We start from the raw sequence: 26,364 nt of genomic DNA, 5'->3' as shown, positions 1-26,364 counted from the left end.
TCCTCTGTAAGGAAGAATTGGAGACCTTGCTGGCCCATAAATCATGGAGAAGTCATTCCAGTCATCAGGATGCTCAAAAAGGTCACAGTTGGATGAAATGTTTTGATCTAGATGTTTTCTGAGTAGACCATATGTATCTGTCTTTCCAGCATATTCAGTGTAAAAGAAAAGAGGAAAAAGTGGGGAGGAGGGAAGTGTTGCCCCTTTGGCAATTTCACTATGAAACAAAACACCTTTTTTTTTAAGATTTGAAAGATATTTTTTTTGGCTTGAAATTTATTTTGCTTTGGTTACACATGTTAAAAAGAATTGTAGAAATCAAACCAAGTGATTCAGATCAGCTGTAAATTAAGTTTGACTTCTTGTTGTTGCATTTACATTTCATACATCTGCAAACAGGCTTGGTCTTTTTTCTGGCTTCCGGCAAACTGAAGACACTCTTAGTTGCATCTAACAACAAAATAGGAGTGTAGAAAGTGCCACAGTAAAACTACTTGGAAGATGTAGACAGGATAATTCCTGCAGAGTATTGAAAAGGAAGAATAAGAACTTAAACTGATGTTAAAGAAAACAGAGCACAGAATACATAGTTGAAGAGTAGAGCTGTCTCTATTTGCTAAGGGAATGCCTCAAGAAAATGGTGTAATAGTAAGAAAACACAGGTGACAATTCTGTCCTCAGTTACAGCAGTTTCTCAATGGTGTCACTTACTTGGGTCTGAGTCACTAGTCTTACTGATTCCATATGGATTTCCCCGCTGCCCCAGCTCAGGACTTACTCTTGGGATGAATCTCATTCCCGCTTTATGTAGGTTCTTGTGCTAGCAGCGGAGACTCTGGCTGTTCTCAACAAGGGATTCACCTTTTATTTTAAAGTGTCATCAAGACGCAGGTGCTCAGCTGGTATAAAACCTGGACATCGATTTCAGTGCGGTCTGGATGATGTATGCTCTGAAAATGCAGCCCAAGGTCAGTAACAATATTGACAGAAAGAGTACCCGTTCAAAGTAAATACTAAAGATAAGTTAGCATTGCAGGCGCAGTAATATTTAACACAAACTGTGGATGACTTTTTTCTCTTTTTTTTAAATTTTTTTTTAGTAGAGCATAAACCTTATCCATTCATCCAGACCTACTCTATATTCAGGTATGTAATCACTATTGCAACTGATATTCAGTGAAAGGTTTTGATAGCAACAAGACAGTGTATGTTGGTCTATTTATGGATTGTGTTGTGTGGTTAATTTATTTGCTTCTTTCACAGCCTAAGTTGTAGCATGTGATTAAAAAAAAAAAAAGAAATGGTGTAAAATTCATGTAGCATATACCAGAAGCAGTGAGTGTGAATCATTTGTTTGCTATGTTGATAACAGTATCCACTTAACTACCAGGACAGTCAGGATTAATAATGACATTTTGATGGAGTATTGCTCCTAGTCTAGGCATGGATAAATATTCTGCTGTAAAACAAAGCAGAAATTCTCTAAGTGTTTATAAACTTTATTGCTTTTTGCAACCATAAGTAAAGGACAAAACTTTGTTGCTCTTTTATGCTACTTTATATATGCCATAACTGCATATCACAGCTGTAATTTGTAATTTTCAACATCATTTTGAATTAATGGTGTAACAGTACAAGTGTAAATCAGTGAGATGCCTTGCGGTACTTTATAAAACTAATTATACACCCTTTATTAAACATATCCTAAAGAATGATTTTGTGTTTTTTAGGATGATTTGGATTTATCAGACTTTTAATTTCATTTTCTTACTTGCTTCCGTTTACAGTGGTAAGTGACTATATAATTCCTAAGATAGGCACGCAGAGTAACGCAACCCTTCTAGAAGGGGAGATGATTAGTAACTGCAGTCTGGTCCCGAGAGAGCTGTCTTGATTCTGCTGGGGTGCGCTCTGTTAAGTTTGGGTAACTCACGTAACCCTATTACCTGACACGGAACATTCCAATGGGGCTTTACTGACATTGTCCTGCCACCACCCCCACCACGGTGTCACCGCGCCCAGCAGGCACGGGACCACGCTACAGGCAGATTTCTCTGTTGGGCTGAGGCTGAGTCCAGCTCATAACTGCGAAACCAGCGTGATGTTCAGTGTCCTACACCCAACAGGAAGGTTGGCAGCTTTAGCAGCAGCTTAGGAAGGGAGCCCTTTGCGGGTGATGGGGGGTCCGGGAAGTGGAGTGGCACCCCGTGCTTCTCAGCTGAACTTGCCTCTAGCCTGGCTCCCCCCAGCCCAAATTAGAGCTCTCTTAATGTTAGCAGGAAGGTGTGCTGGCTGCCGGTGGCTCAGCCCGGCAGTGCTGGGGAACGCTGCCTGCCTCTGCCCTGCTGCAGAGGACCCGCAGCCCTTTCCTCTGCCCCGCTGCAGAGGACCCGCAGCCCCTTCGCCAGGCACTGCCCACAGGGCAGGAGACAGGACAGACTGCCGCGGCCAACAGCCTCTCTGGGGGACAGCTGCTGAGCTCCTGAGCCAGCATCCTTCTTTATTTTTTTTTAAATAAACAAACCCCGCCAACCTTCAGTCTTATTCACACGTTGCCTTCGCGTGAAACTACTGATGTAGAAAGTATCTGTGTAACACCTACGTACCATCATGCTTGACAGCCTGTTGCAATAAGTGCGAATAACTCCAGGACCAATTGTTTCGTCGTAAATTATTTTTTAGAATTCTCTTGATACGCTGGAAAATTAGTGATTGTGTATGTTTTTCAATGTCAGTCTGTGTTAATGATTTACCTTGTTCCGTTAGGAAAAGTCAAACTACAAAAATTGCATTGCATTTCCCTGAAGTTCCCTGGGCTGATAAATTATAACTAAGGCCTAACACAGGTTTATGTTCAGTAATGTATTAACTGTTTTCTCGGAGGACAATTAGGTAACTCAGCTTTTTAGCAAAATCTGTTAGATAAATGTAGTATTATTTAAGGAAATGTTTTACACGGTTTGAAATCTCAGCAAAACTAAAATCTTGAAACAGTTCTGAGGCCTAGGAAACATGTTTTTATTAAATTATTTAGAACTGGCATAGTTTTACATGGCACATAGTTTTACAGCATAAATCAATTTTTTTTTGCCTGTTAATTTACACTAGAAGAAGGTAAATAAGATCCAAAATGTCTGATACAGCAAATAATTTTAATATTCTTTTCTTTTGACTTTGGAATTTGCTTAGAGTGTTCTAAGTATTATAAAATGCTTTTCTGTTAGTGGCAATGTTGGGCAAAGGAACTCTACTGAGAATAATAAATGCCAATTTTTAGAGAAAGATCTTGAAAGTATATATACCAGAAAATTTGGATGTTTATAAAGTACAAATTTTGTATTACCAAGAAATTAACCTTTAAGAGATATTAGCATATCTTGCACATATGTCTAATAATCCCTTACTCTTTCCTTTTTTGGGGTAAATTTTATGTTTTAGCCATGTGTAGAAAACATAGAATTACCTAAGTAGAGTTTATAATCACATTAACAAATAAGATCGACTTGTAATATTTTAAAACTAAAATCCAATATGATAGTTCCATTTGTTTTAATTTTAAATAGCTTTTGAAACAGTACGATAGCTCTATAGTAACAGATTAAGCAGCTACGTAAAATGTTTTCGGTTGGGTTTCCTCCCATTCTGGAAAAATACAGTGTTTTCTCTTTATCTTTTAGCTAAGAAAAAGCACTTCTGTAGATACAGGAATAAAAGTCAGCATATCAACCAGTTTGCTACCCCTTTGAAGGGCAAAATACAAACCAAGATTGGTCTCCTCTGCAAAGCCAGCCCTTTTGTGTGTTTTAACATGGAGATCTTAAAAATGCCTTCATTTTGAAAGATGGGAACATGTTGCTGCTTAGGTATCTTCATTGCGTGGCTCTGCAGCATGAGTGGGTTTCATTACAGGGTTCAATGTGGAATTGATGATGAATTCCTGCAGATACCAGGTGGTAGCTGAGCTCATTTTTATTCTGGACAGTTTCTGAGACACTACTCCTGTAACAGCATTTTCTTCATTGCAAAGTGTCATGGTTTAACCCCAGCCAGCAATAAAGTACCACGCAGCCACTCGCTCACCACCCCATTTGTCCCCCCCTGCCCAGTGGGATGGGGGGGAGAATCAGGAAAAAAAACCCAAACCTCATGGGTTGAGATAAGAACAGTTTAATAGAATGGAAAGGAAGAAAATAATAATGATAATAATAAAATGACAATAGTAATAATAATAAAAGGATTAGAATATACAAAACAAGGGATACACAATACAATTGCTCACCACTTGCTGACCGATGCCCAGTTAGTTCCCAAGCAGCAATCCCCTCTGGCCAACTCCCCCCAGTTTATATACTGGGCATGACGTCCCATGGTATGGAATACCCCTTTGGCCAGTTTGGGTCAGCTGCCCTGGCTGTGTCCCCTCCCAACTTCTTGTGCCCCTCCAGCCTTCCTGCTGGCTGGGCATGAGCAGCTGAAAAATCCTTAACTTAGTATAAACACTACTGAGCAGCAACTGAAAGCATCAGTGTGTTATCAACATTATTCTCATCCTAAATCCAAGACATAACAGTATACCAGCTACTAGAAAGAAAATTAACTCTACCCTAGCTGAAACCAGGACACAAAGCAAGTCAGAGGGGTTCAAGGTGGAGTGTGAGGGAGCAGAAGGTTTATAAATTGCTGGGAGCCATTGAAGCTATGCACAGTGGCACCGCCTATGACTCTGGCCTCAGAGCATCCCTAAACAAAATAGCACTGTCTTCACATACAACTTTCTAGCTCCTTTTGGCCTCTGCACTTCCTTCTCCTGGTTTTCCTCTTAATGCTGCTCCGTACTGGTCTCTCTCAGAAGATGCTTCTGCCGCTCCCGAGACCTGCCAAGAGAAGGTCCCTTCCCTCTCTGCCGTGCCGATCTGCCTTGTGGCCCATCCTGCTGCTTGACCTTCTGCCTCGGCTCAAACTGCCCGGCTCCAGCATCGGCTATGAGGCAGGGAACGGGGCGAGACATGCCAGAGAGTTTTATTTCTGCTGGAGAGCAAAGATGAGACTCTCAGAGGAACCGTGCTACTCACTCAGCCCCCTCACCCTCTTCACCTGCCAAAGGACTGTCTTAAAAGCAAGGTCAATGACAGAGAGGAGCAGTGGCTTTACCCTCTCCTGGTGAACTGTGCATGTTCCCATCTCTAATATTTTATGCATTTTGTTATTCTGTATCAGAATGTGTGACTCAGCTTTATGAAAATACATACTTCCAAGGAGGAGACCTCGCTACGGTTTTTACACCGAGTGCCAATTACTGCCAAGTAGTGTGTACTTACCATCCTACCTGTCTGCTCTTCACCTATTTGCCAGCGGCATGGACTAAAGATCCTGCAAAAAGGTAAAATGTTCATGTTGGTGTGGCCTTTGCTGGTCTCCTGTGATAACTTTAGGAACTTGGTAACATTTTGACAGAACACAGGCACACAGAGAAAGCTACAGGGTTGCCATGGAAAACTGTCAGGTATCTTTAGAATTGGTGATCTAAAAGAGTATTTGCTTAAATTCGAAAGATTGAATTTGGCAATGCCCAATCTTTCATGCTCACATACCAGTCCTTTCAGGGAAACAGAACTGACTGTGCGCTCCATCTTCTGTGCCACGTATTTATTGTTGGGGACAATGTGAGCAATTTTCACATCTCCAATGGTCACCTCTACTGTCCCCCAGCCTCTCTCTTTAGCGTATTTCTCTCACAATTAAGAACTTCAGTACCCTTGGAGGATGAAGTTGTTCTTCCTCTCTATGCCCAGTGCATTTCTGTTCTCCACAGCCTGGGCTCTGCTTCTCACTTTAATGAGACTTCTTGGAGCTCTCACATACACCAAGCAATCTGCCACCAGTGCCAACAATGCAGATGCAGCTCTACCCTATCTTCCAAATTGCACTTGTTGTCTAAATTTTAATGTTGAGGGATATTGGACAGCCTGCATTTCATCTGAGAAGCAATTATGAAAGTCTTTGTTGTACTGCAAAAGCTGTGAATTGCTGCATTTTAAAACACAGGTTTTCCTGCTACTTAAAAGACAGCGATACAGAAATGCTGCCGAAAGTGGATATGGAAGGAGCCATCTCTGGACATTCCTTAAAACAGTGTAACATCCAAATTAGTGGTAAGATATGGTTATTCACATGTATGCATTTTATGCTCTGTGTCATGTAGCAGATGTTAGATAATTAGCATTTTGAAAACAGAACAGAATCAGGGAAGCAGCCAAGCACTGATTTGCCAGATCTCTCTCAAACACAGCTTACAACATCTTCCACTGGTTTCACCCTTCAGCCCCAACTATCCACCACCGAGGCTCCCCAGATGAGGTAACAGGGAAATTATGCTCCTGCAGTCACTGTTTTATTTGCGAGAGGCAGATGGGAACACATGCTTTAACTGGTAGCTCCAGTTCTAAAGATTAATTTACTACTACAATTCCACTCCAGCAAGCTGCTCGTACAGCGTGTGTGACCCTGCCTTTTAACTTTGTAGAGCAGATGCCCAGCAAAGCAGAAATGCATAGTCACAAAGTAATATTGCTATCTCCATGATTCTGTGTAATAATTTATTAGCAGCTCCATCTTTTAGTGTATGTGTGCTAAGCACAGAGTCTTAGTGTCAGCGTGCCATACCTGTGAGTTATCAGCAGGCATATTTAAAGCCTATTAAATGTGTTGTTTTAAATATGTTTTGAACTTGTACCATCATAATGATGTCATTAAGAGGAGATCAGCTTTAAGCATAGCATGGTACTGCAGAAAACCAGAATAAGGATGAATTTATTTATTCACTTCCTGACTTTGAGGCCAAATAGTGTCTTATGGATGTCAGACTAATTCTTTAGTTTTATTGGTATAGCACCTCAATATGCCAGGGATAAATGGGTTTTGCTTTATGAAGTTCTCCACTGCAGCTATTGACAAATCAGTTGTGCTCACTTTTGCTTGCCACTTGCCTTTCAGAGCAGTCAAGACTTTTAAAAGCTCTTTGTTGCCAACATCCTACCACATTTATATTTCTGAGTAGCTTTGGCCCAGCGAAATAGATTTCAGTGGGATGTTATTATTTAAGCTGTAGAGACTAATTGATATCACTGGAGTTGTTACTCTAGAATCAGACTAATGTCACTAAAATGAAAATCTACCCATATATGTTTAAAACCCCCACCAATGGTTGGCTGACTTGTGTTCTGTGAAGACACCCCACTGACCATGAGGCAAAACCTGCATCCTCCATGGCGGAAAGTTATTTCAAACCCCACAGTCCTAATTCTCCCTCTGTGGAGTGTAAATTAAATCTTCTGACTCAAATGGGAGATGTCTGTTGCTTATGAAGACAGAATTTGCCTTTTAAACTGCTCTATGAATCTGGAAATGGGAAAGTAGTATTAATCCTGAGTTCTTGCTTTGATTAATGACATCATGGTCTCAGCCATAGTGGCTAGAGCTCCTCTCTCATGTAGGCAGAGGCACTGTCAAAGTCTGCCAGTTTTTTCCTCTGCCATGCAGTACTATAGCCTCAAGTTGTGCCAGGGGAAGTTTAGATTGGACATTAGAAAAAAATTTTTTACTGAAAGGGTTGTCAGGCATTGGAACAGGCTGCCCAGGGAGGTGGTGGTGCCACCATCCCTGGAGATGTTCAAAAAACGCATAGATATGGCACTTCAGGACATGGTTTAGTGGGCATGGTAGTGTTGGGTTGATGGTTGGACTCGATGATCTTAAAGGTCTTTTGCAACCTAAACGATTCTATGATTCTATATTATACCTTACACTTCTGATTTTGTTACCAGAAGTATATGTGAAGTATGATGTAACTGAAGTGAGCATGGGATATGGAATCTGGATTATAAGGGCTGTGTCATATGAACTGCTATCTTTCGAGCAGTTTGGGGTGCGGGGTGGGGAAAAGAATAGAATGTTTTCAGAACTTGGTCTCTCTTTTTTCACAGCTTGCAGCCCAGATGTCCACATAGGACTGGATATGGAAGGGAAAATTGATGATGTTACTATGGCTGACAGCTATCAACAGTGTCAAAAAAGATGTACCAATGATAACCATTGTCATTTTTTTACATATGCCTCAGAAACATTTCACAATGCAAGCTTTCGGTAAACACAGGTTTGATCCCTTTCCTTGGACAGCCCTGTGCTTTAGTAGAGTAAATCTCAGAGCAGTCTAAGGTGTGAGAAGTTATTCAAGGAAATAATTTTTCCTTGACTTGTCATCCTTGCAATGTTTATTCAAAGTTACAGATAGGAAAATGCCTGTAGTAAATGAGCTTTCATTTGTCCATTGGTGAGAAAGACAAACCTGATTATCACAGCACTGAAAAAAATTAAAATCTTCTGGAGATATTGAAATGCAAATTATATTGGTAGGTGTGCAGCATTATTGCTCTGTTAAATCTTGCTCTGCTTATTGCTCTGGAAATAGCATCATCAGAGCAGCCAGATAAATTATTTCATTTTTATCAGGCCTATTTTTGAGCTGTAAATTTGCTCAATTTTACAAGTTAAACATTGTTCAGCTAGCTCTGTTCCTCATTTGAAGATTATTCTGGAGTTTGGAGATTGCTCTGGCCCATGGCCAGAACATGCACCATCGTAGGAATTATGGGGCCAAGAGGATGGTGTAGACTAAGGAAGATGTCTTGTCTTACCACTTTCTTTATTCTTTGTCACTCAGTAAAAAATGCTTCTTGAAACATACCAGTGTAGGAACTCCTACCAGCATAAAGGTGCTTGATGAAGTTGTGTCTGGATTCTCTTTAAAGCCATGCCAGCTTTCTGAAATAGGTAACTGTTTAAAATCTCTGATTCAGTTTAGTTTTAAGGGTTATGGATGATAAGGTGCCGTCTATCTCTAACATGTATAAATGTTTCATTATGTAAAATAATTCTAATGCAAACTTATTCTTGCAAATATAGTTAGCAAATATAGTTAGGCACAAAGTAGGTTCAAATCTTTTAAAATTTTCCATTTTATCATTTGTCTTACAAATACAGTTGCCTGCTTTGAAAATCTAAAGAATTCCTTCATAAGATTAGGTTGATGAAATTGCATGTTATCTTTGTACTGTGGATACAAAAATGAAGGGTAAAATCACATCAAAGTCAAAGATTAGGAGGAATATAAAGCTTTCTAAAATATGTTTGTATACTGTGTATGCACTTAGAAATTTTTAATGAAGACGTGCAGCTTTCTAATACAACTGGCTAATATGAAGGGATGTATTCTGTGTTTTGTGGGTGAGTTGTGATGAAAGCAGTGTCTGTGCTTGTTCCTGCAATCATTAGTCAGGCAAAACTCTCAGGAGTGCAAGATCAAACAGTGTGTATTATACATTCTTATTCTCAATTGAAACATCTTTCACTTCTTTTCTTTTCTTTTCTTTTCTTTTCTTTTCTTTTCTTTTCTTTTCTTTTCTTTTCTTTTCTTTTCTTTTCTTTTCTTTTCTTTTCTTTTCTTTTCTTTTCTTTTCTTCTCTTCTCTTCTCTTCTCTTCTCTTTTCTTCTCTTTTCTTCTCTTTTCTTCTCTTTTCTTCTCCTTTCTCTTTTCTCTTTTCTCTTTTCTCTTTTCTTTTCTTTCTTTCTGTTTTTTTTTTTTTTTTTTTAATCTATCTCCACCTTGTCTTACTGTGTGGTATTTTCCCTTCTTAATGGTGGTGATGTTCTTCTGCTTCCACATAGCCTTGTTTTAGCTCACAGATAATCTAGTTTTCCCACAGAAATCACATTTTGTAAAGACTCTTCATCTTTTTTTCTATATCAATACATTTTCTTCAGACTCTGCTAGTCCTATTGTAGGAATAATCTTTAGAAACTATTGAAAATGTAGTTTTGTTCAGATCTTAACAATGAAGACACTTGAAGAAAAACGAAGCGTGAAGAATAAAAAAAGGAAGAAAAAGTTTTGTAAAGAGAAGAAAACAACTTAACTTTTCTCTCACTATGTGTATGAGAGAGAATGGAGGGAATATTTTTTTTTCCAAACTCTTATATTAAGATATACTAGAAAGACACGTATTCATGTTTAGGAGAAAAATCACAGTACTCAGGAGGGTCCTGCTCATAGACTTTGAGAAGAATCAGGGGACTGTAGCATATGCACAAACAATATGATTTTAAGTAAAAAAAAAAACATCAAAAGGGATTTGAGACTTTATCAAAGACATATGTGGTTTATGACAGTGATGACATGGCAGTAATGATCCATCACAAATCAGAATTTCTGAAAGCATGTGAAGGTCAATCTTGTTCCTACCTGTCTTTCCTTGCTTTCTGTCTTGCGAGAAGGGCAGGAGGAGAGAGAGAGAGAGAGAGAGAGGAATAAATCACGGGATCATAGAAGCCTAGACAGTACTATTGGATCAAGAGGTCATCTAAGGAGGTCATCTGTCCTAATCCAAGACAGAACAGCTATACCTGTCCAGACAGAGATTTGTCAAATGTAGTCATAAAACCTCAGTACCACCTTCTGCCTTGTTGTGTTGTAAATATCTGAAATGGGTTTATCTGAGTATTTGTTCTAGTTTTTTCCTGATGGTATTTAGGCTGACTAGGCCTACATATACTGTTCCAGTGTCATAATTTTAAAAATAGATGCTTCCCCTTTCAAAGTTTTTGGAATCACAGCAACCCTCTGTGAACACCAAAATCTAAATTGTACAAAGAAACTTTGAGGTTGCTTCAGTCAGATTCTGACCAGATCCACATTTGTGCTTTAAATATAATCTCCTTTAGAAACTATCCATTCTCCTGAACTCTATTTCCCCTTAACGTGGTACCTTACATATTAATTGTCAGAGTTAATTGACCCTTATTTTCTAGTCTCCCGATTTTTTTTCCTGTTCTTATTGTGTAATTAACTGTCCTGTATTGTCATCCTGTCATGCTTATTTTTTTTTGAGAACGTTATCAAATTGACAGGAGTCACATTAAGCTCTACTTCCTCCTTTTACTGTTTTTCCCTTTCTGTACTAAGATGTTCCCAGCATGTTTCTGTAACTTACTGGGCAGTGTCGACTTGTTTGCTGTACTTTCTCAACAGCTGAAGTTCTCTGCTGCCACCAAGTCCTGTGTTTTGGATCATTTTGCTGTTTTTACTGTCTTTGCAACATGATAGTTTCAAGAAACATCCTCCATGCTGGTGCTTCCTTTTTTCCTCTTTTTATTGTTGCACTAGGATTTTGACTAAGACTTCAAGTATATCTTTGGAGAAGGCAACTCATTCTTCTCTTTCTAAACATGCTAGTACTTCCTGTAACTTCTGTATCCATAGTCTGGTGGTGTGAATTATCCTGCCAAGCCTCTGTTATGTTATTTTGGTCATGTCAGAGGGCAGACTGTACATTACTCCTGCTTATTCCACCTACTTTTCAAATAGCATTTAATAAAGTGTTAAGAGGATCATCCCATTATTTTTCTTCTAGTCTTCCCATGATCCTCTTAGATATACCCATTACCTTAATTATTTTAGGCTTTGCCTAGATTACCATGATTTATTCCTAACTGTGGATTTGTACACTGATCTCCACTGTTCCTAATTTAAAGCGTTGCTGATTAGATTAGCAAATCTGTATTCTAACATGTCATTTCTCTTCTCTATATGAGCCTTATCCCTGCTCAGTAGTCCTCTCCATAAGTTTGCACAGTCAAAAATGTTCTTGAGAAATAGTTTTTGGTTAAAATGTGTTGTTATCTTTCCAGTTTATAAGTCACAAAGGAAGGAAAATGTGAATAAGGCTAGAAATGAATAATCTGTAAACCTTAATATACTGATGACATAATAAAAGCTTTGGAATTTTGATATTTTGTTCTTGTTTTATACAGATTGTCAAACGGACATTTTTGAAGATCAAGAATTTTCAGGAATCAATATTACAAGTTTTTTCACTCCTGATATCTCTGTCTGCCAAACTATTTGTACATATTTTCCAAGGTGCTTGTTCTTTACATTCTTTAGCAAGGAATGGCAACTAGAATCCCAAAGGTGAATATGATAACTAACTTAAATTCTCTAGATTTTTTTTTAAAAAAAGCACACAGTCTTTTTTTGACCAGTATTTTCTTATACTTATGGAAATTTTTGTTAAAAGGTTATTTTCAGTAAAGCACAGCTTTTTATGTTTTCTATTCATAAATTTATAGTTTCCTGTGGGCATTTCATCTGTTCTCTGGTGTGATCAGGCATTTTGTATTGCAGCTCCATATTTGGTGTTAATCTGAAAAGAGTTATACACATCAAAGAGACAGTAAACCTCCAGATTGCTTTAATGACTTAAAGCTGAATTTTATGACATTATCAAAGAGTCATCTGGTTTCCTAGCAGTATTAAGGTATTTACTTGAAAAGATTTTCAATAAAGTTAACAGGTTTAAAAATGTTTCTATTGAGCTTCCTTCTTTCATACTTCGTAGTGAGAATAGTTAAAAATCTACATTCCACACAAAACAGAAGAATAAAGTTTCAAGGGAATTTCAGGGAGAAACAAAGCTGAGATGGCATATATCATCTAAAGTCACCTCTTCCATGTATGTATAAATACTGTACAACCTTTAGTAGTACAGTAATATGCCATTTCACAAAACTACAAAAGCCCCTCAATTTAGTATGAACTAGTGAACTTAGTGAACACATTTTCATATGAAATACTTTTACAGATAGACACTTGGGAGAAAAAACACATTTAGGAAAGTACCTTCCCTTACCAATACCTAAACAATCAATTTTAAGATGCAAGAACAGATTTAGTTATTGTAAAAAAAAATTTCATTTTAGAAATCTTTGCCTTTTGAAGACATCAACAAGTGGGATACCAGAGGCACTTATATCACAAGAAAATGCTGTATCAGGCTTTGGTCTCCTAAACTGCAGAAGATCCTTTCCCGGTAAACAATAAATTACAATAAAAATACTAATTTTGAATTAATCAAATTAATAGACTTTCTGATGCTTGGAATGCACTCATTCTTACAGCCTGCAATTCTCGCACTTACATGCATATGAATTTTTTGGGAGATGAACTCAATGTCACTTATACTAAAGGACACAGAGCCTGTCAGCAGGTTTGCACAGACGTGATCCGCTGCCAATTTTTTACTTACTTTCCCCTCCAAGATTCATGCAATGAAGAAAGGTGAGATATATGTTTTAAAATGTTCAAAGATTGCTGAAATAATCATTCTACAGACTTGGTGAGGGGGTAATGTATGTGTTCTGCATAAAAAAAGTACAAACTGAATCTTTGCATTAATTCATTGACAGAAAGTGTGAGTGTCACCTAAGGATGTCCTCGAATGGATCTCCAGTGGAAATAGTACATGGGCCAGGAAGGATCTCTGGGTACTCGCTAAGATTATGTAGAAAGAAAGCTAGTACTGGTAAGTAAAACTTCTTTCATGTAAATGAGACAGTGCTTAACGGATTTCAGTACAGGAAGCCAAAACCTCCTTTTTTTTTTTTTTTTTTTTTTTTAATTGGTTGCATTAAATTGGTTGCATTGTCCTAGTGGGATGCCTTGTGAAATTAAAGAGTGTTCTGAAAAAGTGAAGTCGGCCAGGTCCACTCATTGTAAACACCAACAGTAGCACTGTGAACTTGGTTTTAATAGACTTTATGATCATAAACCATAAAGGGATTAGAATGTATCATGTATCTTCTTCTTTGCAATAGATCAGTCCCTATTCAGCAATCAGCAGTGGCCTCATCTTCATTTTCCTTGGTGAGTGAAAATTATCTTTAAGCACAGTTTCAAATTATTCCTATAGTGTGTATGCAGCATTCTGCAAGAACTATTAGGATCGTTGGAGGGACAGACTCTTCCCCCGGTGAATGGCCATGGCAAGTCAGCTTGCACGTGAAATTGTCTCGTCAGAGGCATCTCTGTGGGGGCTCTATCATCAGCAACCAGTGGATTCTTACAGCCGCTCACTGCGTCATGAGGTGAGGCTTAAATAAACCCCAAAATTTCATCCAGCATGTGAGATAAGTTGAGATCTACCTTTCAGAAAAAGAAAAATGAGGACTAGAATAAGATAAACTGTTGTAATGTAACCAAAAGGTGAACTTCTAAGGTAGACTATTCACATCCTTAATGTAACTGGAACTCCATACCTTGTCCTGCTGAATTATTTTAATGCATCTAGAAGATGAAATTCTAAAGCAGACACCAGATACCTGCAGAAGCTGACATTCTCATGGGATATAAGCTTTTTCGTATTGTAATACCATATCATCTATCAAGGAAAATCTGTTGCTAGCTTATTCCAGTTCATAAACTTCAAATGACTTATCTCAGAGATTTCTCTGTGGCACTTAGGAAGTGGTACTAATCTGATAGCTTCAGCAGCAGGGTGCTCAGCAAGTTAACTTATTTGACCAGGACACAAAGTAAATCTCTGTGGGCGTCCAATTAGGCTGCTTCTGGTACCTGAGCTACCTGTCTCATCACATGAAACATCCAGATCCCAATTGTCCTGGATTTCTTTAACAGTTTTTTTTTTTCCAAATTCTATCAACTGGTCAATTAATACCCTCTTTTTAATGCAGATTTCAGCTGTAAGAACAAAATTTAAAGCAGCCAATACCTAAAACATTGCTAATTTGCACCGATGTGTATAGTCTGTATTGTTAATCAAATTACCATCGGATTTGGGTCATGAAATTACTTGTGTTGTGAAAAGCTGATTTAATTGTCATGCAGATGATTCATTTCCTTTGTTAGATTGTCATCACCTGTAAAGCAGGTTATCCTGTCATTTACAGAGTGAAAAGTTTAAGGCTATAATGCAGTCTGATGGGAGAAAAGGGACAAGTAACAGATAAAATGCTTCAGAGGATGTTGACCCAGCAAGACGGTCCAAAATCAGGCATTTTTACTCATTCAGTGTAGTACATTACCCATTATTGTTTTCATGTGGAATAGTATTGCCAATATTTTGCCTCCAGTGGCAAACTTTATAGAAATGGTTATACTCTCTAAAAGAACTATATAAAAAATACATCATTCTCTACCTGCTATCAAGTGTAGAAGTTACTAGTATTATAAAAGGCAAAGGGAGAATATATGCTTGCAAAATAAAAAAAAAAAAATAGACTTTGATAATTGGAAATTATTAAGCCTAACTGATGTTTAAGAATTCATATATAAAAATCTTCAAAAATATTGGAAAGTTTGTTTAGGACAAGTTTTGCATCTTCTTCATTGCATGTACCAAAACTACTAGGTTGCCTTAATGGTAGAATATCACAATGAAATATCCCTTAAGCTTACTCAAAGTAAAGCTGAAATCATAAAGATTAACTGGAACTTTTCATATAGGCCTATGATATTACACTTTCTAATCTATATTACTTGGCTAGTGTCACTTTCCTAACTAGTAAGTGTTAGAATAGACTCTACTTGAATTTATATTCCCAACCCTATTTTCATTACTAGTAAAGCTGTTGTGTTGGAATGAATGGAAAGAATCTTATTTACTTGTGTTAGGCTCTTGAAAATTAAAAAAAAAAAAAAAAAGAAGAGAAAAGGGGAGAACAAAAGCAGGCAGAAAGGGAAGGAAGATGAAGGATCAGGACAATGAGAGTCTGCACATAAATGAGAGAGAAAACTGATGTGGGGATGAAAATATAAATAGGAAGAGGAACAGAAAGAAGAAGTGGAGGGAAGGGACAAAATGAACTTTTTTTTAGTTCTGAGAGTGTGAAAAAAAAAAAAGGAAAAAAATGACCTCAGTTCTGTTCACTGTACACTCAGGAGTAAGGGAAGATGTTGGCATTTGCACACAAGCTCTACATCAGTACAAATCCTTTGCCACAGACTGACTGTTTGTCTTTTTCCCTCAGTCTTGAGAATCCCAACATTTGGCGTGTTTATGCCGGTATTTTAAAACAATCAGAAATAAATGAGGATACGCCCTTCTTCAAAGTGGAAGAGATTATTGTTCACCCTCAGTATAAATACGCACAGACTGGATATGACATTGCTTTAATGAAACTTGATAAGCCTATGAATTTTACTGGTATGTAGTGTATTTCAGAGGAATTATGAAAATGTGCAGGATGACACAGGGCTGGCATTGGTATGGCAGTGCATGACACCTGGGCTGGCTTCCTTTAATATGTGGTTACTGGGGTTTGAGGAGAATCTCATTCTGTTGGCTTTGAAAAGAAAATGGGTGGCTTTTATTTATGTGACTGGAATGATATATAGTGTAAGGGACAAGGCATAACATGAAGGCTATCATCAGGGGTCATGTAGGCGCCCACAAAACCTTAATGTTGCAGTTGTCTCTGCTGGTCAAACTAATATTTTTAATCATATTTTAGATCTTCAACTGCCTATTTGCCTGCCATCAAAAGAAGATGCTAACATACTTTATACTGACTGTTGGGTAATTGGATGGGGTTACAGAAAAGAAAAAGGTACAGATAAACATTTAAACAGTGAGTTCTTGTATTTGCAAAATTCATGTGGTTAAAAAAACCCCAAGCCCTCCTTCTTTAAAAAAAAAGAAAACCCCCTTCTTTTTTAAGAGAAAATTCTACTATGTTCTTGGCTACTATTATTGCTATCTGGCCAGCACTGTAATATAATTCTTAATTAGAATCTTCTTCTATTAAGACATCATAAAACATATATGAAAGATGTATGAAATTATCGTTAAATAGCTCTGTGCTCAGACACAAAAACTAGATCTTATAAATTGTTTGATTTAATAATGTATGTAAGAATGCAACCTTACGGTTTCATAAATATATCCTGTAGAGCCCTCAAATACTTTTCTTTAGATTCTAGCTTAATCTACTGACAAAACTCAGTATATATCTGGAATATACACTCCTTTTCATGCTCCCAGCTGAACAAAGCCAACAAACTTATCACTGAATTGTGAGGTTTTGAATTACAGTCTGCAGATAACCCATGCTTTTTTTTTTTTTTTTTTTTTTTTTTTTTGTACGTGATTGTATTCATATGACTTTAGAAATCGGAGATTGAAGCATGTGGCTTTTATGATTCTGAAGGTTGATTATAAACAATGCCAATGACTTTTGTGTTTTGGTAGTAGATGGGATTTGAACTCCTCTGATTTTATATGGAGGTAGGCCAAATAGCTGTTAATTATCAAAGTCTGTTTGTACATGTTTCATATATATTTTTATATGTGTAACATTTATGTGTGTGTATACATATATATATAGACACCTATTTAAACGGTGTCCTTTCCTTTATACACCATCCTATTTGAAGGTTAGGGTTCAATGTGAAGTCTAACACATTTAGACAGATTGTATAACCTAATTTCTTCTGTTAATTTCTAAGAAAAGGCTGCTCTCAAATACTCTTACTTACACTACGTGCAAATTTCTCCATCCTGTAAAATACAAGGGCATGGAGCAGCACAGATTTGGCACCTGGGAGATTCCAAACCTATTGTAACACATTACTAAGAAATAATTGTTAGTAACACAAAGTGATGCTCTTAATGGGAGGACAGGTTCCAAGGCCCAATGTCCCGAAAGACATACTCATATGAGGATTCATTGCAAATCACAAGAGAGTTTTAAAGCTTGCCTAGTCATGAGACATAAAACGCCATTATGAAAACATTCAATTTAGCAGACAACTCACATTGTTTACTAACACAAAAAAAGAGAAAATCGGTGTCATGAACGTCTAATGACACTCTAAAAGCAGTGGTCTCCAACTTTGTAATATCACTGTATGGGGATTTCCAGAGTTTAATTTTAACTTTTATTTTGCTAGAAGCAAACATTTCTCTGTTCATACCGTCTATTACATAGGTCGTGTAGAAGATATTCTTCAGAAGGCTACTGTTCCCCTCATGTCAAAAGAGGAATGCCAGGCAAGGTATCGGAAGCGCAGAATAGGTGACAAAGTGATCTGTGCTGGATATGATGAAGGTGGAAGGGATGCTTGTAAGGTAATCAAAAAGAAGTAGTATGTAGTCATATATTCCAACCATTTACTCAAATATATAATTGAATACTGTAATTATTTTTTAATCACCATTAGAAAAATATCATTATCAATAGAGCTGTTGATTAACTTGTCACTTTTGCATGTCAAAAGCACTGAAAATCAAGGTATATACAAAACATTTCTTCAGTGACATTGAAGTCTTTAGGGATAGATTCTGTGGATAAGAAACTCTGAGTGTACGTATCTATATCTCATCCATTTAGGGAATAAAACAGTATTCCTTTGGTGTATCAGAAATCCAAAGACAGTATAGTATCTCAAAGCATTTCTCCAACAAAAGCAGATTTCCTATGTGATATTTTTATTTCTTGACATGAAATACAGTACATGAAAGCTTATTTTAAAGCATCCACTGTGTATGTACAAACCAGGAGGGAGGGTGCTAGCAATGCTATTAAAATGCATGGGGAATGGAAGGCTAAAGACAACTTAAGCAGACTGGTCTGTTCATCACTAGAATTGAAAATGTCACAACAGCGTGAGTTCAGTGAGCCAAATTCTCTGAGTGTAAACTCATGCACTTCCGTTAATTTAAATATTCTGAGTTAATTTATGCAACAAGAAAATAGTCTGATTAGTAAGATTAAATTCTCTACAAAATGCAGTATTTTCACTTTAAACATTTAACATCTTTCTGTTAAAATGTTACTGTTACTATAATCAGTATTGAGTAATTAGGAATAAAAATCCTTGGAGCTGGGAAGCAATTTTTCCTCTATGCCAATTAAGCTTCCTTTATCTGGTACAGTCTACCAGAACATGGAGATGCTGTTTTATAAAAATAGCACACTTGCTATTGTCTCAAAAGCTCATAACAGCTACCCTAAAGAACCTTATGTTCAGAAATATCAGGCAGGAATAGCAAAAGAAAACAGAGAGGTGTTTTATCCCAAGGGGGACGGAGTCACTCAAACAAGATTAGCCACGCAGAGAACTGAGGTTTGGGTACTAAAACCAAGGTCGTAAGAGAAAACATTGGCAGATTTACTGTTTTTCTCACTTGCACATGAAGTCCTCATTGGGTTTTAAATCAGTCTGTGTAGATAAATTTAAAAAAAAAAAAAAAAGCCAGTAGTTTTGAACCTTCTTGGGAAGTGTAAATTATTTGCAATGACTGGAAAGTATTTACAAGTCAATTTACTAGAAAAACAGAAAACCTGCTTCAGTAGTCTGTTAATTAGCCTTAAGCAAAAGTGATTGAAATCTAGGTGGTTATGCTGGTGTTAAGGCTGAATGATGCTGATTTTAATCAAGGCTTTCTTTGTGAGAGAAATACTGATGAGAGCTCTTCCTTGCATGCTCTGTCTTTTTCTCCTGTGACACAGGGGGATTCGGGAGGGCCGCTGTCATGCAAGCACGAGGAGGTGTGGTACCTGGTGGGCATCACCAGTTGGGGCGAAGGGTGTGCTCGCCCCAGGCAGCCGGGTGTCTACACAAAAGTTGCTGAGTATTCAGACTGGATTCTAGAAAAAACTACATAGCGTGAGAGTTACCTACTGCCTCAGAGTGATGTCATGGAATAATAACCCTAGGAGCAATGTGATGAAGTGTATTAGTGTTTTTTAAATGGTGTTTCTTGTTAGCCTAGAATGTAAAAAACTTGATTAAAAAAGTAGAAAAGCAGCAATGAATGACTTTGCTATTACTAAATAAAAAGCTGTAATAAAAATAAACTCTGTGGTCTCTGATTTGGCAGGAAAAAAAAAAAAAAAAAGAATATGTCCAAACCATTGATTACTTCTGTCCTTGCTAGCATAAAATGGGAGTGGGTGAGGTTGCAGGGCATGTACAGACCTGGGAACTGCTTCTGACTTCTGAGGTTTGGATACAGCAATGGAGTTTTCCCTCCCTTGTCCAAATTTGGTTGAAATGGGCCAACCAGTTACAAACTTAGTAAGAGGCTTGGGGAAGGGAAGCTGGGGCAGGGAGAAGCCTGTGCAGTTGTATAAACCTTGTTTCCTTAGGGAATTAGCCAAAAAAGTGGCAGTACTAACTGAGAAAACAAAACCAGAGACCTTGGCAAGCTCTTCAGTAACAATTTTGCAAGTATGGTAACAACACTGTCTTTCACTTATATTACTCTTATTTCTGTGGAAAGTTTTGTGATAAGAATCATAATGTGGGTCTACTTCCCCTGAAGCAGACTATCCAGGTAACAAATTTATATCAGGTAGCAAATATGTTTCATGGCCAAAATTAACACTAGTGTGAGAAACAGCAGTCAAAAATTTATTACTTTCCTATAGTAAAAGGCACCATTTCACACTGAATCAGAAAGGAAAGCACAGGACTTGGTACTGTCTTTGCCAAACTTCATGAGCTTGTTTCCTAATCATCTACATTACCTTATGTGCTGAAGATATGTTCTAGAGCACTACCCATAATTGCCACACACCCACACTGGGTATGTTGTAGAGGTAAAAAGCAGGAGTGGCTTTACATGTAAAGGAGGTCGTGAAAATTAGAAATTAAACATGTCAAATTTATGGGAGAAAATGGTCAAGTTGCTAAAGAAAACAACTTCTGCATTTAATTTTTTGATGCTTTATTTGCAAAAAAGACTGAGGAAAAATGTGATTCCACAACTACAAGCTTAAAAACAGTTGTATCTGTGCCTAAGTGTCCAAAGAACCCCTGGAGTCAAAGCGCTTCTTGGGGTTGTGCAGCACTAAGCTGACTGCAGTCAACCCACCCAAAATTCCAAAGCTGTATTCAAAGGCTGGGAGTTTGGTTGCGTTTGTTTGTTTTTAAAGAATCAAAATGGAAAGCGGGGCTGAAAACAGTCCTAATGTAACAGGAGGGGAGAGGGAATGGTGCTGCTGCAGGCACACCTTGGGGAAGAAGGGCCCTGCCTTCCCTCCGCCCCGCCACGGGCTGCCGGGGACAGGGGCTTGCATCGCTGGAGCTGCACGGTGCTGAGGGTCTCCTGCTTTGGGAGTCCCCAGGCTGGCTGTAGATGTTCAGAGAGCCACCAGGCGAAGGCTGGCGTGCGGTGGGGGGATTGGGTCAAGGGGGAGAGGGAAGGCATATCGCTGTGCTGGGACTTTTTGCCAATGCTGACTGCAGAGGCAGAATAGGAGATAAAGGTAGGGGCTGATGTCCTTTTCGTGCTCTGTTTAATCCACGACTGGTTTAAAAAATCAGCAAACCTCAGACATGCTGTCAAAAACCTAGAGACTTAAATAAGGGACTGAGAAAGAGCAGGGAGAAATAGAAAACAGCAAAAAAGGAAAGATTCCTGGCATTCAGCTGTGCTTCTGTCCTCATGGGGAAGGAATGAAGACAGCTGGAAAAGAGCTGCTGAAGCAACAAAGGAATTGCTTCAGTATGAAAACAGACACTGAATCTCTCTAAAGAAGAATGATCAGGAGACCATCCAAAATACCCATCTCCCAATACTCAAGCTGTGTATTTGCTAAAAAGTATGTCCAATGTCAAACTGATAACCTTTAATGCTTTCCCATAATAATGCTATCATCAGCTGCTTCTTTTTCAAATGCACACAAAATGCATGTGGTGGTTTTTGTTTGGTTTTTTTTTTTTTTTTTTGGTGTGTGTTTTGTTTCGTTTTCTGCTATGAGACTTTCCAGGTTGTGGCTACTGGAGTAATGAAGAGGAATGGCAGCTCAGCAGTACTCTGCAGACCTCTGGAGCTCCATGTTTTGTTTCTCGGAGGTATACCCGGTAACAGCAATGTGCCAAAGGAAACTTAGTTGTTGCTGTGGAAAGGATAAGGGATCTCAGTGACCACATACATCCCTCATGAGCAGCTGTTGACCAGATAAAATTTCTTATTTCAATAATATTTTCACCTAGAGCAGGTATTCTTCAGTGAAGTTTTGCAGTAGTTGTCTGTTCATCCATAACAAATTCCTGATAGCTAAACGTGAGTAACAGGAATAGATTATATGTGGAGAATGCAGGAGTTCCTGCTAGCTATATGAAGTCCTTGTGACTTCATTTAAGAAGAACTACATGAGGGAATGTCTGACCTTTCTGTGGATTTATACAGCAGGATAGTATGTAACTCATTGAGACCTTTAGACTCATAGATAGAAACACGTTGGTGTTATTAAGTGTTATGTTGCTTAGGCTTTCTGGCATCAGTAGGTAGCTAGCACTAAATGAGAGGCAGTTTATGACCTTTATTTATTCTCCCTTCTCCTCTATGTCTCTGGGGAAAAATAATTTTTAAAAACCAACAACCACAAAATCTATCATCTCAATCTCATTAAAGAAAAGCCTGACCTTACACTTTAAATCTGTCTCTGTTTATGTTAGTACAGAACATAAACATCAGCGCTTTAGTTGTTATTTTGATTAATGGCAAATGTCTCTGGCGGTGTCTTATATTCAGCTCTTATTTACACTGAAAATCAATAAAGCTTATAATCTTATTTACACTAGATAGGCAGAAATCTTGCAAGGGGCAAGCACCACTGCTGGTGTATTGAATGGCAGCACTGGTATGTCCTGAGTTTTTGTATAAATAAGGTCCCTGATGCCAGAAATTTACAGTCTTGTTCAGGCACAGATGAAACACTTTATATATGGCATGATAGCCTGGAGAGCAATTAGTTCATCATAAAGTAAGACATACTGAGGTGCTGCTTAAGTGGACTCTTTAGCTTGTAATAGCCTTCTCTGTTTTAATAGAATTGTAAACCAAACAAAACCAGCTTCCCATTAAACCAGCATTGCACTGCATTTCTTATCACTACTGATGCTTTGCCTAATGTCTGAGGCTGAAGTATGTCTTCTTGAAAGTTACCTGAGCTGGGAATAAGATGACATGAAGCCTCTTGTTTCTTCTGCCTGGGAGAATTAAAAATTCTTACAGTGATGGTGTACAGCAATCACCAAGTATGCCCATTTCCTCTGCTTCCCCAGAAAGAGAAGGGAAGGGAATGATTTGGTATAAGCTTTTAGTATAAGTTTTATTTGTTCTGTGAAAAAATATTATTCTGCTGTGATGAAATATGCATCTCAGATGCTGAAAAATAAGGAACTGGATGGAATGAAAATAATTCATGGTGGTGGTCTTCATAGTGGGAAGACTCACTCAGTTAAATTAAAATGTGGATTATTATTTTCTGCCTAATTTCCAGTATGTGTGGAGGACTCTTTGGAAAATCATTGCTAGCTTATTTTGTTTATGAAATATCTGCATTATAATATATTAAAAATGCACTTCCACTTCAAATAGAGGGCAACATTAATTTGCCTCTTTGAACAATAATAGCAGATATGAAATATTACATAGTTAAGCATTTCCTGGAATAATAAATGAATTGTTTTTCCTGTGGTCTTTGTATTGTAAATCATGTTATAGATACATATAGATGTATTAGAGTTACTGTGGAGTGTTGTACATTAGAATAAATTTTTTCATGAGAGTTATGCAGTGGAGATATGAAACAGTTGTTTTGCACCTTCACAATGTTTCTTAATTTTCATAGGATCCTAGAAAACTGATCTGGAGATGGTCTTTAGAGATTTACTAGTGCACCATCCTGCCCTCATGCACAGTCAAGAACCCCTATATCATTCATGACTAGAGTTTCTCTAGCATCTAGCAACAGAGGTTCTACAGTAACCCTATATAAGCTATTTCAGTGCTCAACAATCTTCACAGCTACAAAGCTTTTCCTTGGCACTGACTTAAATAATTTTTCCTGCAGTTTAATTCTAGTACTTCTTGTACTACCTGCCATGGAAATGGAAAATGGGAAGGAGGGTGGTTGGGTTTTGTTGTTGGTTTTTTTTGTTTGTTTGTTTGGTTTTTTTTTTCATTTTTTGTAGTCACCCTTCATAGATTTGATACTCTTTTCATATCACAATGTGATGTTAGCCAATGTTGAGTCAGTTCTTACATTTTGGCTAGCTGGTTTCTTTGCAAAGACCAGGAAGGGGGGATAAGAACACTGAAGGAAGAGGTCTATAGGCACAGAGCACACACGAAGAAATTAAAAGGAGCTGATAGGAACTAAAGCTGAAGTGAAGTTATTAAGAGAAGAGTTGGAACAAACAAAACAAGAATCAGTGCAAGATGAAGAAAGACCAGCCCAAACGGTAAGTACTCATCTAGGCACCTGGAACTGCAAACATGATGGAGCACCCAGACATCCCTTCCAGGTCCACACAACTATACTCCGGGAGCTGATGATTAATAAGGTATAGTGCAGAAACGGGCTTATTAGCTCTTTGTGTACTATGAAGTTGTAGAGTTGGCTGAAGTGCAATGGTGCCCTAACATGACTGTGCTGCACTCAGACCTGAGTTTACTGCCACATATCTCTCTGTTATGATTTGCTGCTCTGCATGTATTTAGCGGCCCATATTGTGTCTGTGCTTCCACACCTTTCTCCACTGATCTTACCATCTGGTAGTTTTTGTCTCCTGATTATCTCTTTATTCATTTTTGTCCCCAAAGGTCACGTAAGGTGATGTGAAGAATGGTCTGATATTAATTGTCATGGGAGATCTGGAGAAATCACTATTCTGGGGTGTTAATGGGTGATGTGGCCTCCCTGAGGTTTATTGCATTGCATGTCCCTAGTACAGCATCACTTTTTCAATCATTCCTGTTGGCTGAGTGCTGCTTATGGAAAGGTGCTTCTTATGGGAACACCATGTATAGCACTCCTGAGGCTTTTGTGTTTCTGCATTGTGATTCCCTTGTCCTGTGCATCGTTCATCATTTAAGAACTTAAAGCATGAATATTTTAGTTTTGAACTTGTGCCCAACACATTGAGTAGGGAACAAGACATACTCAACAGATGACCCAATGTGGGGGAGGAGGGAGGAGCAATGCCATCCCACGGGGGACTGGGGGAAGGTGTAGAAGGGGAAAGGTATGTCGGCTTTAGAGCTGCTTCTCTCTTCTGGGCTTCCTGGGATTTGGCTGTCTTGGCAGATGACTTGAAGCCATAAACTTGTAGGTGATCACTGAATGCAGCTACTTTTCTGAACGCTTTTGTGGGAAGAACTATAGTGAACAGTTAATAAACAGTTAATAAAAAATTTACATGGCTCATATTGGGTTAGTCCACATAATTCAAAACTTTGGACTTCAAAGAGTCCAAAACTTTCAGATGGGCAGAATGGGCTGGTGGGAGCACTGAAGTAACTATAAACATGAAAAAGAAATGGAATAAAGAGGTTGTGTATTTCTTTCCAGTAAAGGTATTCTGCTTATCTACAAAAAGGTTTGTATGGCTCTCAGTAAGCCTCTGATTTCTTTAACATTCACTGCATGTTCAGCTAAAATTTCAGGGGAAAAAAGAAGTGTTTTCATGTATTCTAAAATAACTTTCAATAGTTTTGTCACTAGGTGGCACTTTTGCTCTAATTTGTCTTGAGTGTAATAGCTATGGTGAGAAATCGAACTTGTTTTAGTATAGCTTTGATTAGAGTAAGTACGATTAGTAGATCTAAAAAGGATATTTTTCATTACTATCACTGATCAATAATAGTAAGTAATTAAATTAGCATCTCCATTTGTAGAACTCAAAGAGTTCAAACACAGTGGATATGTTTAGGTCCACTTTTCTGCATGGCATAGGGACATTAAGAGACAGTAGGACATGAAGGCTGACAAAATCAAGCTAAACAAGTGCTATTTGCCCACAGCTCCCTGCCTGTGGAACCCCACAGAATTTCACATTTTAATAAATAGGCATCAAAACCATTGAAAGCCACAGTCAAGGCCCTGAGCACATCTGCTCTCTCTGGGGGGTTTGGCTGGAGGCCAGCGTGGGCACGGTGCAGTTGTCTGGCCCTGAATCAGGGAGCTGGGGAGGCAGAGTTGGGGGAAACCTCAGCTTGGGGAGCTATGTGTGAGCCTGGCCCTCACATACTACTGCGCATTATAATCCTAAAGCAAACTTAGGCTGTACTTTAATAATGTATGGTTCTTACCACCAGAAATATATGTAGCTGTTAAGAATTCCTTTGTCAGATATTCATGTCTGGAAAAATCTATAGTGAAATTGTCTGAAATGGATAAATTGCTGAAACGGGTAAAAGGATTGGAGCAGCTATGAAAATCTGAATTGTTAGTCTTCAGCATTTGCCCTGGACACAACCAAAGGGGACCATGCACAACGATGTCCCAGGTACTACAGGGTCTTGAGGAGCAGGAGGGTATACAATATCTTGCTGTTCTACTACAACCCTATGGTTTCAAAGTGGTCGTCAATCTTAGTAAAACTTGCACCAGTCAGGCAGGAGGAGAGAGGTGTTCGTTATGTGCACCAGTGAACAAACCAAGGTTTTATAGATATTTGTGGATTAAAGAAGAACGAGTGGCCTTAAGTTACAGGAA

The 26,364-nt window shown here is 38.2% G+C and overlaps 1 protein-coding gene across 6 annotated transcripts; it reads left to right on the top strand.

Annotated features, from left to right (window-relative positions):
* Positions 1 to 1,731: 1,731 nt before the first annotated feature.
* On the top strand, positions 1,732 to 19,604 carry LOC142037322 (coagulation factor XI-like). Of its 6 annotated transcripts, none has more exons than XM_075041622.1 (14): positions 1,732 to 1,789; positions 5,218 to 5,380; positions 6,046 to 6,152; positions 7,983 to 8,142; positions 8,720 to 8,829; positions 11,866 to 12,025; positions 12,814 to 12,923; positions 13,012 to 13,171; positions 13,300 to 13,415; positions 13,803 to 13,977; positions 15,880 to 16,055; positions 16,363 to 16,458; positions 17,839 to 17,978; positions 19,363 to 19,604. In XM_075041622.1, the coding sequence occupies exons 1-14, from the start codon at positions 1,732 to 1,734 to the stop codon at positions 19,516 to 19,518; spliced, it is 1,887 nt and encodes a 628-aa protein (XP_074897723.1). In that variant the 3' UTR covers positions 19,519 to 19,604. The 6 variants fall into 6 exon arrangements, with proteins under 6 accessions (XP_074897723.1, XP_074897767.1, XP_074897739.1 ...); XM_075041666.1 differs by having other exon boundaries at positions 16,363 to 16,479; XM_075041638.1 differs by lacking the exons at positions 8,720 to 8,829; positions 11,866 to 12,025 and adding an exon at positions 13,567 to 13,585 and having other exon boundaries at positions 13,054 to 13,171; positions 13,300 to 13,409; positions 13,825 to 13,977.
* Positions 19,605 to 26,364: the final 6,760 nt, after the last annotated feature.

The sequence above is a fragment of the Buteo buteo genome, chromosome 1 (assembly GCF_964188355.1).
Source record: "Buteo buteo chromosome 1, bButBut1.hap1.1, whole genome shotgun sequence".
Lineage (NCBI taxonomy): Eukaryota > Metazoa > Chordata > Aves > Accipitriformes > Accipitridae > Buteo > Buteo buteo.
Note: the sequence above shows the minus strand (reverse complement) of the source record. Positions and strands in the feature narration are given on the sequence as shown.